General features: G+C 57.1%; 1 protein-coding gene across 3 annotated transcripts; it reads right to left on the bottom strand.

Moving 5' to 3' along the window:
• Positions 1-570: 570 nt before the first annotated feature.
• LOC101175293 (aftiphilin) lies at positions 571-6,816 on the bottom strand. Of its 3 annotated transcripts, none has more exons than XM_023953651.1 (10): positions 6,419-6,816; positions 3,674-4,944; positions 3,201-3,367; positions 2,978-3,101; positions 2,837-2,893; positions 2,628-2,741; positions 2,489-2,549; positions 1,857-1,940; positions 1,348-1,471; positions 571-1,276 (listed from the first exon to the last, which is right to left on the bottom strand). In XM_023953651.1, exons 1-10 carry the CDS (start codon positions 6,531-6,533, stop codon positions 1,135-1,137), a joined length of 2,259 nt encoding a protein of 752 aa, XP_023809419.1. In that variant the 5' UTR covers positions 6,534-6,816; the 3' UTR covers positions 571-1,134. The 3 variants fall into 3 exon arrangements, with proteins under 3 accessions (XP_023809419.1, XP_023809424.1, XP_023809421.1); XM_023953656.1 differs by lacking the exon at positions 6,419-6,816 and adding an exon at positions 6,071-6,401; XM_023953653.1 differs by lacking the exon at positions 1,857-1,940 and having other exon boundaries at positions 6,419-6,811.
• Between the last annotated feature and the right edge of the window lie 5,807 nt (positions 6,817-12,623).

Raw genomic sequence — 12,623 nt, 5'->3', positions numbered from 1 at the left:
GATGTTCCACCTGTCCAGGTGAACCCCGCCCAGCAGTAGCTGGGATAGGCTCCGGCAACCACAAGATCCTGAAGGACATCCTGCGGGTTTAGGAAGAGGCCAGAACCCAACAGCTTCTCCCAGAACCACAGCTGGGTTCTTCAGCGTTACTCCAAACTTTGGAGTTCTGTCACGTTCTTCCTGAACGCTCCTTCAGCACTTTCTCCTCATTACTTTTTTACTCGAGTATTTCCTCCCAGGGGATTCTGTTGCAGCCGTCAGACAGTCGTGATAGATGGACTCAATGGCGCCACCCGCTGTCTGGGTTTGAGTCCAACAGGAAGTGGTGGTTTCTGATGGGGAGGGGGGCGGCATGAGGAGCACCTCGTGATGAATTCAAACCTTCAGTCTGAAACTTTAGAACACGTGTGACGGTCGTTGACGTGTTCTGTTGGCGAGATCTTTAGGTCCAGATGTTCTGACTACACGTCTGGTTAACGTGTCGTTTATTCTGGTTTCCTGACCCGGACGACTGTTCCGTTAATCGTTGTGAAAGGGTCCGTTGCAGGACCAGAACCAGAACCTCACACGTTCTCTTAAATTATTTTAATTTCTTGTGTACATTAAAATTCAAATTTACACGCTTACAGTCTGGAAAGAACCGGAACATGCGCGCCCACCCAGAGGGAGGGGGCTCTTCAGTGACGCTGCCGTTTCCATAGGAACTTTCCCAACAGTAACCCCCCCCCCCCCATTCATCTTTACAATGTGCAAACCCCCCCTCCCCCGGGGGCCGTTGAGCAGATCAGAACCGAACACACAAATTGGTCCCTTCATTCCCGTCAGTAGTTTGAACACAGGTCGTCCCACAAAAACCAAACAAACAAACAGGGGGGGGTGGGGGGGAGAGGGCGGAGCCTACATGAAGATGGCATCTGTAAGTCCAGGAAAAACGCCCCAACATCTCCTGTCCCAGAGTAAGAGCTTTATGTTCCTTCAAAATAAAATCACGGAGTTAAACCAACATCCTGTTCCTGATTATGAGGACCCCCCCCCCCCTCCAATCACAAAGAAAACAGAAGATTAGGCTAAGAAAGAATAGGAAAAATAAAAAGCTGGAGAAGGGGAAAAAAAAGATCTGGACTGGGCGGGGCATCAGTCGGGCGTGGCCTGCGAGCAGGGCGGCATCAGGGTGGCGGGGAACATCAGCACCTTGGCGTGCATGAAGGACAGGTCGGGCAGGGCGGCGATCACTTTGGCCGCCTCCTCGCTCAGGTTCTCATCCTTCCTGGGTTTTCTGTGGAACAGGAGACGGACATGACCACGGCGTTCAAACACAACAGGCCCCGCCCCCCACCCCCTCAGCACCTGGTGGAGGTGCTGGTCTTCTCCACGGTGGACATCAGGCGGGCGAAGGCATCTGCCACCCGGCCGCTGGTGCCGCCCGAGTCCAGTTTAGAGGTGGTGAGCTGGAACAGCTCCGGGTCCACGCCTGAAACCGGAAACCTTCGTTAGATCCCGGAGGTCCCCTGGAGAACTGGACCTTCATCATCCTCAGTGATGACCGGAGAGGATGAAGGCTCTCATGGGGGACCTCATCCAGAAAACCACCATCTTTGCTCTGATTGGTTGAATTCAGTAATGTTGGCGTCTTCATCGTTGAAGAACGGCGGACCTGAAGGTCGGGACCTGGCCAGAATTGTGGTACTGAGCAAAAAAAGATCTGCTTGGACCAGGAGGCTAACATGAGCAGAACCACAGACCCGTTACTTTGGGTTCTGTTGGACTCCTGATGTCTGACAGCACAGCTGAGAGAGCGTCTCATGGCTGCAGCTGAGGGGCGGGGCCTAACAGATAGACAGGGGGGATCAGCTGACCTGGGATAGAGGCAGAGCTGGTGGAGCCCGAGTCCTCCACGGGACCAAAGAAGTCCAGGTTTAAGAGGGCGGAGCCTCCACTGGCTTAGAGCCGGGCGGCCGAGGTTAACACACACAGAGAGAGAGAGAGAGAGAGAGAGGAGCAGCGTGAGCTTCACATCAAACTGAGCATGTGCAGCGATGAAGCTGGCTCCTCCCCCCGTCCTCCTGACCAAACACAAAGGCGACGAGGAGTCAGAGTGTCGACCAAACTGCCCCTCCCCATAATGCTGCCCCCACGTGTGTGGGGGGAGGGGTAATCAAACAACAATGCAAAAATAAGTAAGGACAAGAGGCGGACCCCCACTGACTGATTCCCATGATGCCCCGCCCTTAAACGAGGAGAACCTTTGGCCTCAGCACGTTTGACACCACGACCAGTAACACCCCCCTCCCCCCACCCCCCAAGGAAAATGCAAGAGCCCTGGAGCTCAGTGCTTCCTCCCCAGGACCACCCTCCCCCGGGGACAACCCTCTATGGTGCTAGTGCCCCCCTGGACTACCCTCCCTCCCTCCCTCCCTCCCGCGTCTGACCCTTTTCCTGTTAGCATCTATACTAAGGCAGAGGGTGTGAGTGTGGGGGGGTCACCTACCATCTAGCGGGTTGGTAAGGCCACTACTGCTCCAGTCGAACTGGATGGGGGGGAGCCCCTCCTGCCGGAAAGGTAAAGAGGGGAGTCAAACATCCGTCATCACCCCCCCTTGCTGTCTGGAGAAGTGTCTGAACCCCACCTGCACAGAGGAGGGCGAGCACGCGGCGTCCTCTACAGGCACCTGACCGATGGCGGTGATCATCTCTGCTGCAGAGATGGGCTTCACGGGCTCTTTGGTCGGTTCCAGCATCCCCTGGAGAGAGCGCCATGGTCACTGACCCCCCCTCACTGTTCTACACCCCCAAACCAAAGGCGCTGTGCTGAAGAGGCTTTTATTGTGAAACTCACCAGGCCGGCAGCGTACATGGGGACGATGACGGGCTGCTTCTTCTGTCCTGTGAAGAGCTGGGAGGGGCAAACGCAGGGTCACACAAGCCACGCCCACACACAGCCACACCCACACACCAACTGCTTTTAGCCTCAACTCACGATGTTCCGGGTGTCGATGCCCAAACAGCCCAGCAGGGCTTTGTTGCAGTGGGAGCCCCCCCACTGGTATTTGAGGCCCAGCGCCTCGTGCACGTCCTGGAGCCGCGCCCACACCCCGCCACACCTGCAGGAATCACAGCCAGGGGGAGGAGCTAGTAGTTCCAGCCGTGACAGGATCGTGAAGGTGTGAAGCAGCTGGGGGGGGTTGTGGTGTTGCTCTCACCTTCTGCAGCCGGCCCCCTCCTCCTGCATGTGGGGTCCAGGTTCTGGGCTGGGGTCCGCCCCGTCCAGCAGGACTTTCAGAACCGCCACCTGCTCGTCCAGCAGCGGCACGGCTGCAGCCGGGAAGCAGCTTTGAAACAGAGTCTCCACCCGGCTGGAGGGGGGCGCCTGCACACACATATGGGGTGGGGGGTCTGAAGTTTACCACCCACTCCAGCCGTGCACGCTCCGACACGTGCACGCCTGTGAACAGCAGAGTGTGTAGCCCCAGAGGAGGGGCCGTCTGCTGACTCACCACCTGCATCTGCTCATGTGTGCATGTGAGCGTGCACGTGTTTATTTTCCAGTAAACGGGGGGAAAGGAAACAACTTGAACTGTGGTTCCGGTTCAAAACGCCACACCTGATGTTGTCACAGCCAAGCTTGGACCCCACCCCATCAGGTAGTAGAACCTGTCAGACCGGCTGTTCTTACCGTCTGCATTCCAGCTTCCCCCGTCTCCGCGCTGAACTCCGCCCACGTGTCCCCGTCCACCTGCTGCGGCTCCTCAAAGGCGCTCCACCCGGCGCTGCCCTCCGCCGAGCTGAAGTTCCCAAAGCTGTCGCTGACAGGCAGGCTGGAGCCCCCCCCTGTGCTGGCGTCCTCGGGGCCCCGACACTTGGGGGAGTTGAAGTCGCCGAAGTCGTCGGCGTCCTGCTCTGCGTCCTGCTCGGCGTCCGGCGGCCCAACCTCTGCAAAGCCCTGAGCGCAGAAGGAGGCGGGCTCGCCAAAGTCCCCGAAGTCCTCGTCGCCCTCCCCAAGCGGGCTGCTGTCGGTGGGGGTGCCGCTCTGGATGGGCGGGGAGGGGGCCGAGCAGGTGGGGCTCATGTCGCCGTACTCCTCCAGGTCGTTTGTGGACAGCTGCCGGCCCAAGGACGTCTCCGTCTCATCCGGGGACACCCGGGCCTCCGGTTGATCCTGCCCCCCTTCAGCCCCGTCCAGCCCATTCACAGCTGGCGGGGCCTCGGCCTCCCTGGAGAGGGGGACCTCCTGAGAGGGCGAGGGAGGGGCCTCAGCAGGACAGCTTTGCTCCAGTTCTGCCTCTGATCCGGTCCCGTTCGTGTCCCTGATTGTGTCCCCTGGTGCCCCCCCCAGATCATTTTGACAGTTCCGACAGGCTGCCCCCGCCTGCAGATGCCCCCCAACAGGGCTGTCCTCTGTCTGGATTGGGAGCCCTTCAGAAAACGCCGCAAAATCTGCAAAGTCGTTTTCAGGACTACTGGCGGGGGGGCTCCCCGTGTCGTCCAGGGGCAGGCCCCCCCCAGAAGAAGGGACAGCATTTCTGGAGGGAGGGGATCCCTGAACGCTGAGGCTCTCAAACCCATTGGTCATCGCCCCCGAGTCCCTGCCGTTGCAGTCGGTCTTCACGGAGCAGTCCAGTGAGCAAATCACCTTCGTCACCTCCGCCCTATTGGCGGGCTCGCCCCCCAGAACCACACCATTCACCCTGGACAGCTCGGGGCCCAGCCCCCTGCTGGCCAGGAGCTCCGGGGGTGAGGTAGCGGTCAGGGCCTGGGTCTGGTTGAAGGTCGTGGGGGTGTCGAGCTCAGAGAAGCTGATGCTGCCGGGGACCCCAGAAAAGGTCCCGAAGTCTCCGAACTCGTCCTCGTCCTCCTCTGCACCGTCCTCCATCGGGGGAGGGGACGACGAGTACATGCGGATCACATCTGGCTCCATGACGCCGCGGGACGTCCTCCTGGCTACACCTGAAACAGAGGGCGGGGCATGAGCACCAGCGCCTGGTTATGTGAGCCAATCACAGAAGCTGTGCTGTGATTGGTCAGGCCAGGCCATGACCAGACCAAGACCAGGACCAGGACCAGACTAGAACCAGACCAGGACCAGACTAGAACCAGACCAAGACCAGGACCAGACTAGATGAAGTGCGGTGTGCAGGCGTATTTAATAATTCATTAAATTGGGTTTGGGCCGAGTAAACCAGAACCACCTGGACTGTAATCCTCCGATGGTCTGATTGATTTTGTTTGTCCTTCATGACACCAGGTTGGGTTCTGCTAGAACCAAACTAACCGGTTAGGGCACACCCCCATCCTACCTAAGAGAGGAAACTAGTCTGTGTGCAGTGGGAGGAGCCAGCGCTCCAGCCTGAACACCTGTCAGCTCAAACCAGGTTGGACTTCTTATGAACCGTCTGGGGAAAACCACATGGGGGGGGGGGGGGGGGGGGTAGTTTGTGGGTTTACGGAAATACTTTATGTCACATAAATGTAAATGTTCTCCATGGTGGGAGAAAAGCACAACCTCACCAGAACCTGCTCAACCAGAACTCTGCAGAACCTCTTCAGCTTCCTGGTCTGATTTGACACCAGATAATCAGAAAAATCAACTTTAGATCCGGATCCTGTCTATTATTTAAATATCTACAAAATAAGACATGCAGCAGCTGATGGAAACGACTTCCTGTTTGTTTACTTGCTCATTTCCGGTTTTACTTTTCGTTTAAAGTGACTCGCTGAAGATTTATTTGGGCTGTTAGTCTGTCAGGACGGTACTGAGCAGGAAGCTCACCTGAGAACATCACACCTGTCGGTCTGAGACCAGCTAACCTATCGCGAGACTTGCAGAGCTAGCACAACAGCAGCTGTTTCGCTTTATTTGTAAACACTTTTATTAGCTTTAAACTGTGCTTTTCCCGCCCACTAACAGCTGCTTGAAGCACGAGCTCACCTTCAGATCGCATCTGACGCGTCTTCTCACCTGTTGACGTCAGTGGCTAACAAACGCTGCTAGGTCTAAGGTTACCGAGCTGCCGACCGTCCAGCAGACACCACACACGTCACCAAAAATACACGGACACAGGTGTGCTGTTACCTGACGCGCCTCTCCACGCAGATCATCGGCACCGACAGAAGGACGGGTTCGGGTTCAAGGTTCGAGCCAGTCCTCTGCGCTCCGACACACAGCAGCTAGCTTAGCTTAGCCACATTAGCATGTGTAGTCAGAGTTTAACCTGTGGAACTGGGGGGACACATCCGGGTAGATCCCCGCGTGAAGGAGAAACGCATCGATCCGGTAACGTCCAGAAGGAAAACGACGCAGGTTGACGCAGTTTGCTCCGTTACCGGAGACCGCTGCGCAGCGCGCGGCTTCCTCCTGCTAGCCGTAGCCCGCTCGTGCATGGCAGGCACCCGGATGACGTAGAGCGCGCGCGGCACTCACCGTGACACGCTGGCCGGTCAGCTTCATGACTCCTCCGGGTCCGTCCTCGGGGTCGAGCCCGCTGGAGGTTCACTTCAGTCCGCCGCTGCTGCCCTGATTCCGTGTCTCCCAGCATGCACCGCGCCGGCGCAATCTACGTGCTCATACTGACCAGGTGAAACAGGTGACTTTCAGTGGCGGAGCGCAACCTGGCTTAGTTAGAGAAAGTTTCCGGGTTCCCGGGGTTCTCCCAGTGGTTCCGTGGACCCTTCACAGGGGCGGTCCTTCATTAAGCTGCGGCCGCGGGTCAGACAACCCTGAGGTCAGCGAGCACGAGCGCCCTGCATACACACACGTCTGTGGTCAGACCCGCCCAGGTCAGGTCCATGAAAACCCGCAAAGCGGTGGTTGATGGGATTTGGAGGAAGAGCAGAGCTTTATGAAGATGAACTTCATCTGAACTTCAGACTCGACTTTTAACCACAGACACTAAAACTCATCACTAATCCACTCACAATAACCCCTTAGGCCTGAGCGCGTCCTGACACAATAACCCCTTAGGCCTGAGCGCGTCCACTCACAATAACCCCTTAGTCCTGAGCGCGTCCACTCACAATAACCCCTTAGGCCTGAGCGCGTCCACTCACAATAACCCCTTAGGCCTGAGGGCGTCCGCACACAATAACCCCTTAGCCCTGAGCGCTTCCACTCACAATAACCCCTAAGGCCTGAGGGCGTCCACACACAATAACCCCTTAGGCCTGAGCGCGTCCACTCACAATAACCCCTTAGGCCTGAGGGCGTCCACTCACAATAACCCCTTAGGCCTGAGCGCGTCCACTCACAATAAACCCTTAGTCCTGAGGGCGTCCACTCACAATAACCCCTTAGGCCTGAGCGCGTCCACACACAATAACCCCTTAGGCCTGAGCGCGTCCACTCACAATAACCCCTTAGGCCTGAGGGCGTCCACTCACAATAACCCCTTAGGCCTGAGCGCGTCCACTCACAATAACCCCTTAGGCCTGAGCGCGTCCACTCACAATAACCACTTAGGCCTGAGGGCGTCCACTCACAATAACCCCTTAGGCCTGAGCGCGTCCTGACACAATAACCCCTTAGGCCTGAGCGCGTCCACTCACAATAACCCCTTAGGCCTGAGCGCATCCTGACACAATAACCCCTTAGTCCTGAGCGCGTCCACTCACAATAACCCCTTCGGCCTGAGCGCGTCCACTCACAATAACCCCTTAGGCCTAAGGGCGTCCTGACACAATAACCCCTTAGGCCTGAGCGCGTCCTGACACAATAACCCCTTAGGCCTGAGCGCGTCCACTCACAATAACCCCTTAGGCCTGAGCGCGTCCTGACACAATAACCCCTTAGGCCTGAGCGCGTCCACTCACAATAACCCCTTAGGCCTGAGCGCGTCCACTCACAATAACCCCTTAGGCCTGAGGGCGTCCACTCACAATAACCCCTTAGGCCTGAGGGCGTCCACTCATAATAACCCCTTAGGCCTGAGCGCGTCCACACACAATAACCCCTTAGTCCTGAGCGCATCCACTCACAATAACCCTTTAGGCCTGTGCGCGTCCACTCACAATAACCCCTTAGGCCTGAGGGCGTCCACACACAATAACCCCTTAGTCCTGAGCGCGTCCACTCACAATAACCCCTTAGTCCTGAGCGCGTCCACTCACAATAACCCCTTAGTCCTGAGCGCGTCCACTCACAATAACCCCTTAGGCCTGAGGGCGTCCACTCACAATAACCCCTTAGTCCTGAGCGCGTCCACTCACAATAACCCCTTAGTCCTGTGCGCGTCCACTCACAATAACCCCTTAGGCCTGTGCGCGTCCACTCACAATAACCCCTTAGGCCTGTGCGCGTCCACTCACAATAACCCCTTAGGCCTGTGCGCGTCCACTCACAATAACCCCTTAGGCCTGAGCGCGTCCACTCACAATAACCCCTTAGGCCTGAGGGCGTCCACTCACAATAACCCCTTAGGCCTGAGGGCGTCCACTCATAATAACCCCTTAGGCCTGAGCGCGTCCACACACAATAACCCCTTAGTCCTGAGCGCATCCACTCACAATAACCCTTTAGGCCTGTGCGCGTCCACTCACAATAACCCCTTAGGCCTGAGGGCGTCCACACACAATAACCCCTTAGTCCTGAGCGCGTCCACTCACAATAACCCCTTAGTCCTGAGCGCGTCCACTCACAAAAACCCCTTAGTCCTGAGCGCGTCCACTCACAATAACCCCTTAGGCCTGAGGGCGTCCACTCACAATAACCCCTTAGTCCTGAGCGCGTCCACTCACAATAACCCCTTAGTCCTGTGCGCGTCCACTCACAATAACCCCTTAGGCCTGTGCGCGTCCACTCACAATAACCCCTTAGGCCTGTGCGCGTCCACTCACAATAACCCCTTAGGCCTGAGCGCGTCCACTCACAATAACCCCTTAGGCCTGATGGTGTCCACGCACAATAACCCCTTAGCCCTGAGGGCGTCCACGCACAATAACCCCTTAGTCCTGAGCGCGTCCACTCACAATAACCCCTTAGGCCTGAGGGCGTCCACTCACAATAACCCCTTAGGCCTGAGGGCGTCCACTCACAATAACCCCTTAGTCCTGAGCGCGTCCACTCACAATAACCCCTTAGGCCTGAGGGCGTCCACTCACAATAACCCCTTAGGCCTGAGCGCGTCCACTCACAATAACCCCTTAGGCCTGAGCGCGTCCACTCACAATAACCCCTTAGGCCTGAGGGCGTCCACTCACAATAACCCCTTAGTCCTGAGCGCGTCCACTCACAATAACCCCTTAGGCCTGAGCGCGTCCACTCACAATAACCCCTTAGGCCTGAGGGCGTCCACTCACAATAACCCCTTAGGCCTGAGCGCGTCCACGCACAATAACCCCTTAGGCCTGAGCGCGTCCACTCACAATAACCCCTTAGGCCTGAGCGTGTCCACTCACAATAACCCCTTAGGCCTGAGCGCGTCCACTCACAATAACCCCTTAGGCCTGAGCGCGTCCACTCACAATAACCCCTTAGTCCTGTGCGCGTCCACTCACAATAACCCCTTAGGCCTGTGCGCGTCCACTCACAATAACCCCTTAGGCCTGTGCGCGTCCACTCACAATAACCCCTTAGGCCTGTGCGCGTCCACTCACAATAACCCCTTAGGCCTGAGCGCGTCCACTCACAATAACCCCTTAGGCCTGAGGGCGTCCACTCACAATAACCCCTTAGGCCTGAGGGCGTCCACTCATAATAACCCCTTAGGCCTGAGCGCGTCCACACACAATAACCCCTTAGTCCTGAGCGCATCCACTCACAATAACCCTTTAGGCCTGTGCGCGTCCACTCACAATAACCCCTTAGGCCTGAGGGCGTCCACACACAATAACCCCTTAGTCCTGAGCGCGTCCACTCACAATAACCCCTTAGTCCTGAGCGCGTCCACTCACAAAAACCCCTTAGTCCTGAGCGCGTCCACTCACAATAACCCCTTAGGCCTGAGGGCGTCCACTCACAATAACCCCTTAGTCCTGAGCGCGTCCACTCACAATAACCCCTTAGTCCTGTGCGCGTCCACTCACAATAACCCCTTAGGCCTGTGCGCGTCCACTCACAATAACCCCTTAGGCCTGTGCGCGTCCACTCACAATAACCCCTTAGGCCTGAGCGCGTCCACTCACAATAACCCCTTAGGCCTGATGGTGTCCACGCACAATAACCCCTTAGCCCTGAGGGCGTCCACGCACAATAACCCCTTAGTCCTGAGCGCGTCCACTCACAATAACCCCTTAGGCCTGAGGGCGTCCACTCACAATAACCCCTTAGGCCTGAGGGCGTCCACTCACAATAACCCCTTAGTCCTGAGCGCGTCCACTCACAATAACCCCTTAGGCCTGAGGGCGTCCACTCACAATAACCCCTTAGGCCTGAGCGCGTCCACTCACAATAACCCCTTAGGCCTGAGCGCGTCCACTCACAATAACCCCTTAGGCCTGAGGGCGTCCACTCACAATAACCCCTTAGTCCTGAGCGCGTCCACTCACAATAACCCCTTAGGCCTGAGCGCGTCCACTCACAATAACCCCTTAGGCCTGAGGGCGTCCACTCACAATAACCCCTTAGGCCTGAGCGCGTCCACGCACAATAACCCCTTAGGCCTGAGCGCGTCCACTCACAATAACCCCTTAGGCCTGAGCGTGTCCACTCACAATAACCCCTTAGGCCTGAGCGCGTCCACTCACAATAACCCCTTAGGCCTGAGCGCGTCCACTCACAATAACCCCTTAGGCCTGAGCGCGTCCACTCACAATAACCCCTTAGGCCTGAGGGCGTCCACTCACAATAACCCCTTAGGCCTGTACGCGTCCACTCACAATAACTCCTTAGGCCTGTGCGCGTCCACTCACAATAACACCTTAGGCCTGTGCGCGTCCACTCACAATAACCCCTTAGGCCTGAGGGCGTCCACACACAATAACCCCTTAGGCCTGAGCGCGTCCACTCACAATAAACCCTTAGGCCTGAGGGCGTCCACGCACAATAACCCCTTAGTCCTGAGCGCGTCCACTCACAATAACCCCTTAGGCCTGAGGGCGTCCACGCACAATAACCCCTTAGTCCTGAGCGCGTCCACTCACAATAACCCCTTAGGCCTGAGGGCGTCCACTCACAATAACCCCTTAGGCCTGAGCGCGTCCACTCACAATAACCCGTTAGGCCTGAGGGCGTCCACTCACAATAACCCCTTAGGCCTGAGCACGTCCACGCACAATAACCCCTTAGGCCTGAGCGCGTCCACTCACAATAACCCCTTAGACCTGAGCGCGTCCACTCACAATAACCCCTTAGACCTGAGCGCGTCCACTCACAATAACCCCTTAGGCCTGAGCGCGTCCACTCACAATAACCCCTTAGGCCTGAGCGCGTCCACTCACAATAACCCCTTAGGCCTGAGCGCGTCCACTCACTATAACCCCTTAGGCCTGAGGGCGTCCACACACAATAACCCCTTAGTCCTGAGCGCGTCCACTCACAATAACCCCTTAGGCCTGTGCGCGTCCACTCACAATAACCCCTTAGGCCTGAGGGCGTCCACACACAATAACCCCTTAGTCCTGAGCGCGTCCACTCACAATAACCCCTTAGTCCCGAGCGCGTCCACTCACAATAACCCCTTAGTCCTGAGCGCGTCCACTCACAATAACCCCTTAGGCCTGAGGGCGTCCACTCACAATAACCCCTTAGTCCTGAGCGCGTCCACTCACAATAACCCCTTAGGTCTGTGCGCGTCCACTCACAATAACCCCTTAGGCCTGTGCGCGTCCACTCACAATAACCCCTTAGGCCTGTGCGCGTCCACTCACAATAACCCCTTAGGCCTGAGCGCGTCCACTCACAATAACCCCTTAGGCCTGATGGTGTCCACACACAATAACCCCTTAGGCCTGAGGGTGTCCACTCACAATAACCCCTTAGGCCTGAGGGCGTCCACTCACAATAACCCCTTAGGCCTGAGGGCGTCCACTCACAATAACCCCTTAGGCCTGAGCGCGTCCACTCACAATAACCCCTTAGTCCTGAGCGCGTCCACTCACAATAACCCCTTAGGCCTGAGGGCGTCCACTCACAATAACCCCTTAGGCCTGAGGGCGTCCACTCACAATAACCCCTTAGGCCTGAGCGCGTCCACTCACAATAACCCCTTAGGCCTGAGGGCGTCCACGCACAATAACCCCTTAGTCCTGAGCGCGTCCACTCACAATAACCCCTTAGTCCTGAGCGCGTCCACTCACAATAACCCCTTAGGCCTGAGGGCGTCCACTCACAATAACCCCTTAGGCCTGAGCGCGTCCACGCGCAATAACCCCTTAGGCCTTAGCGCGTCCACTCACAATAACCCCTTAGGCCTGAGCGCGTCCACTCACAATAACCCCTTAGGCCTGAGCACGTCCACTCACAATAACCCCTTAGGCCTGAGCACGTCCACTCACAATAACCCCTTAGGCCTGAGCGCGTCCACTCACAATAACCCCTTAGGCCTGAGGGCGTCCACACACAATAACCCCTTAGTCCTGAGCGCGTCCACTCACAATAACCCCTTAGGCCTGTGCGCGTCCACTCACAATAACCCCTTAGGCCTGAGGGCGTCCACACACAATAACCCCTTAGTCCTGAGCGCGTCCACTCACAA

This window comes from Oryzias latipes, chromosome 1 (assembly GCF_002234675.1).
Source record: "Oryzias latipes chromosome 1, ASM223467v1".
NCBI classification, from domain to species: domain Eukaryota; kingdom Metazoa; phylum Chordata; class Actinopteri; order Beloniformes; family Adrianichthyidae; genus Oryzias; species Oryzias latipes.
The sequence above is the reverse complement of the archived record's forward strand: the minus strand, read 5'-3'. Positions and strand labels throughout refer to the sequence as shown.

Bases quoted from the DNA above. Each gene is read 5' to 3' on its own strand.
- LOC101175293 (XM_023953651.1), bottom strand. From the start codon at position 6,533: ATGCTGGGAGACACGGAATCAGGGCAGCAGCGGCGGACTGAAGTGAAC. The intron at 2,894-2,977 runs GTGAGTTGAGGC...TGCCCCTCCCAG, and splicing joins GCATCGACACCCGGAACATC to CTCTTCACAGGACAGAAGAA. The intron at 1,472-1,856 runs GTCAGCTGATCC...TTCCGGTTTCAG, and splicing joins CAGCTCTGCCTCTATCCCAG to GCGTGGACCCGGAGCTGTTC.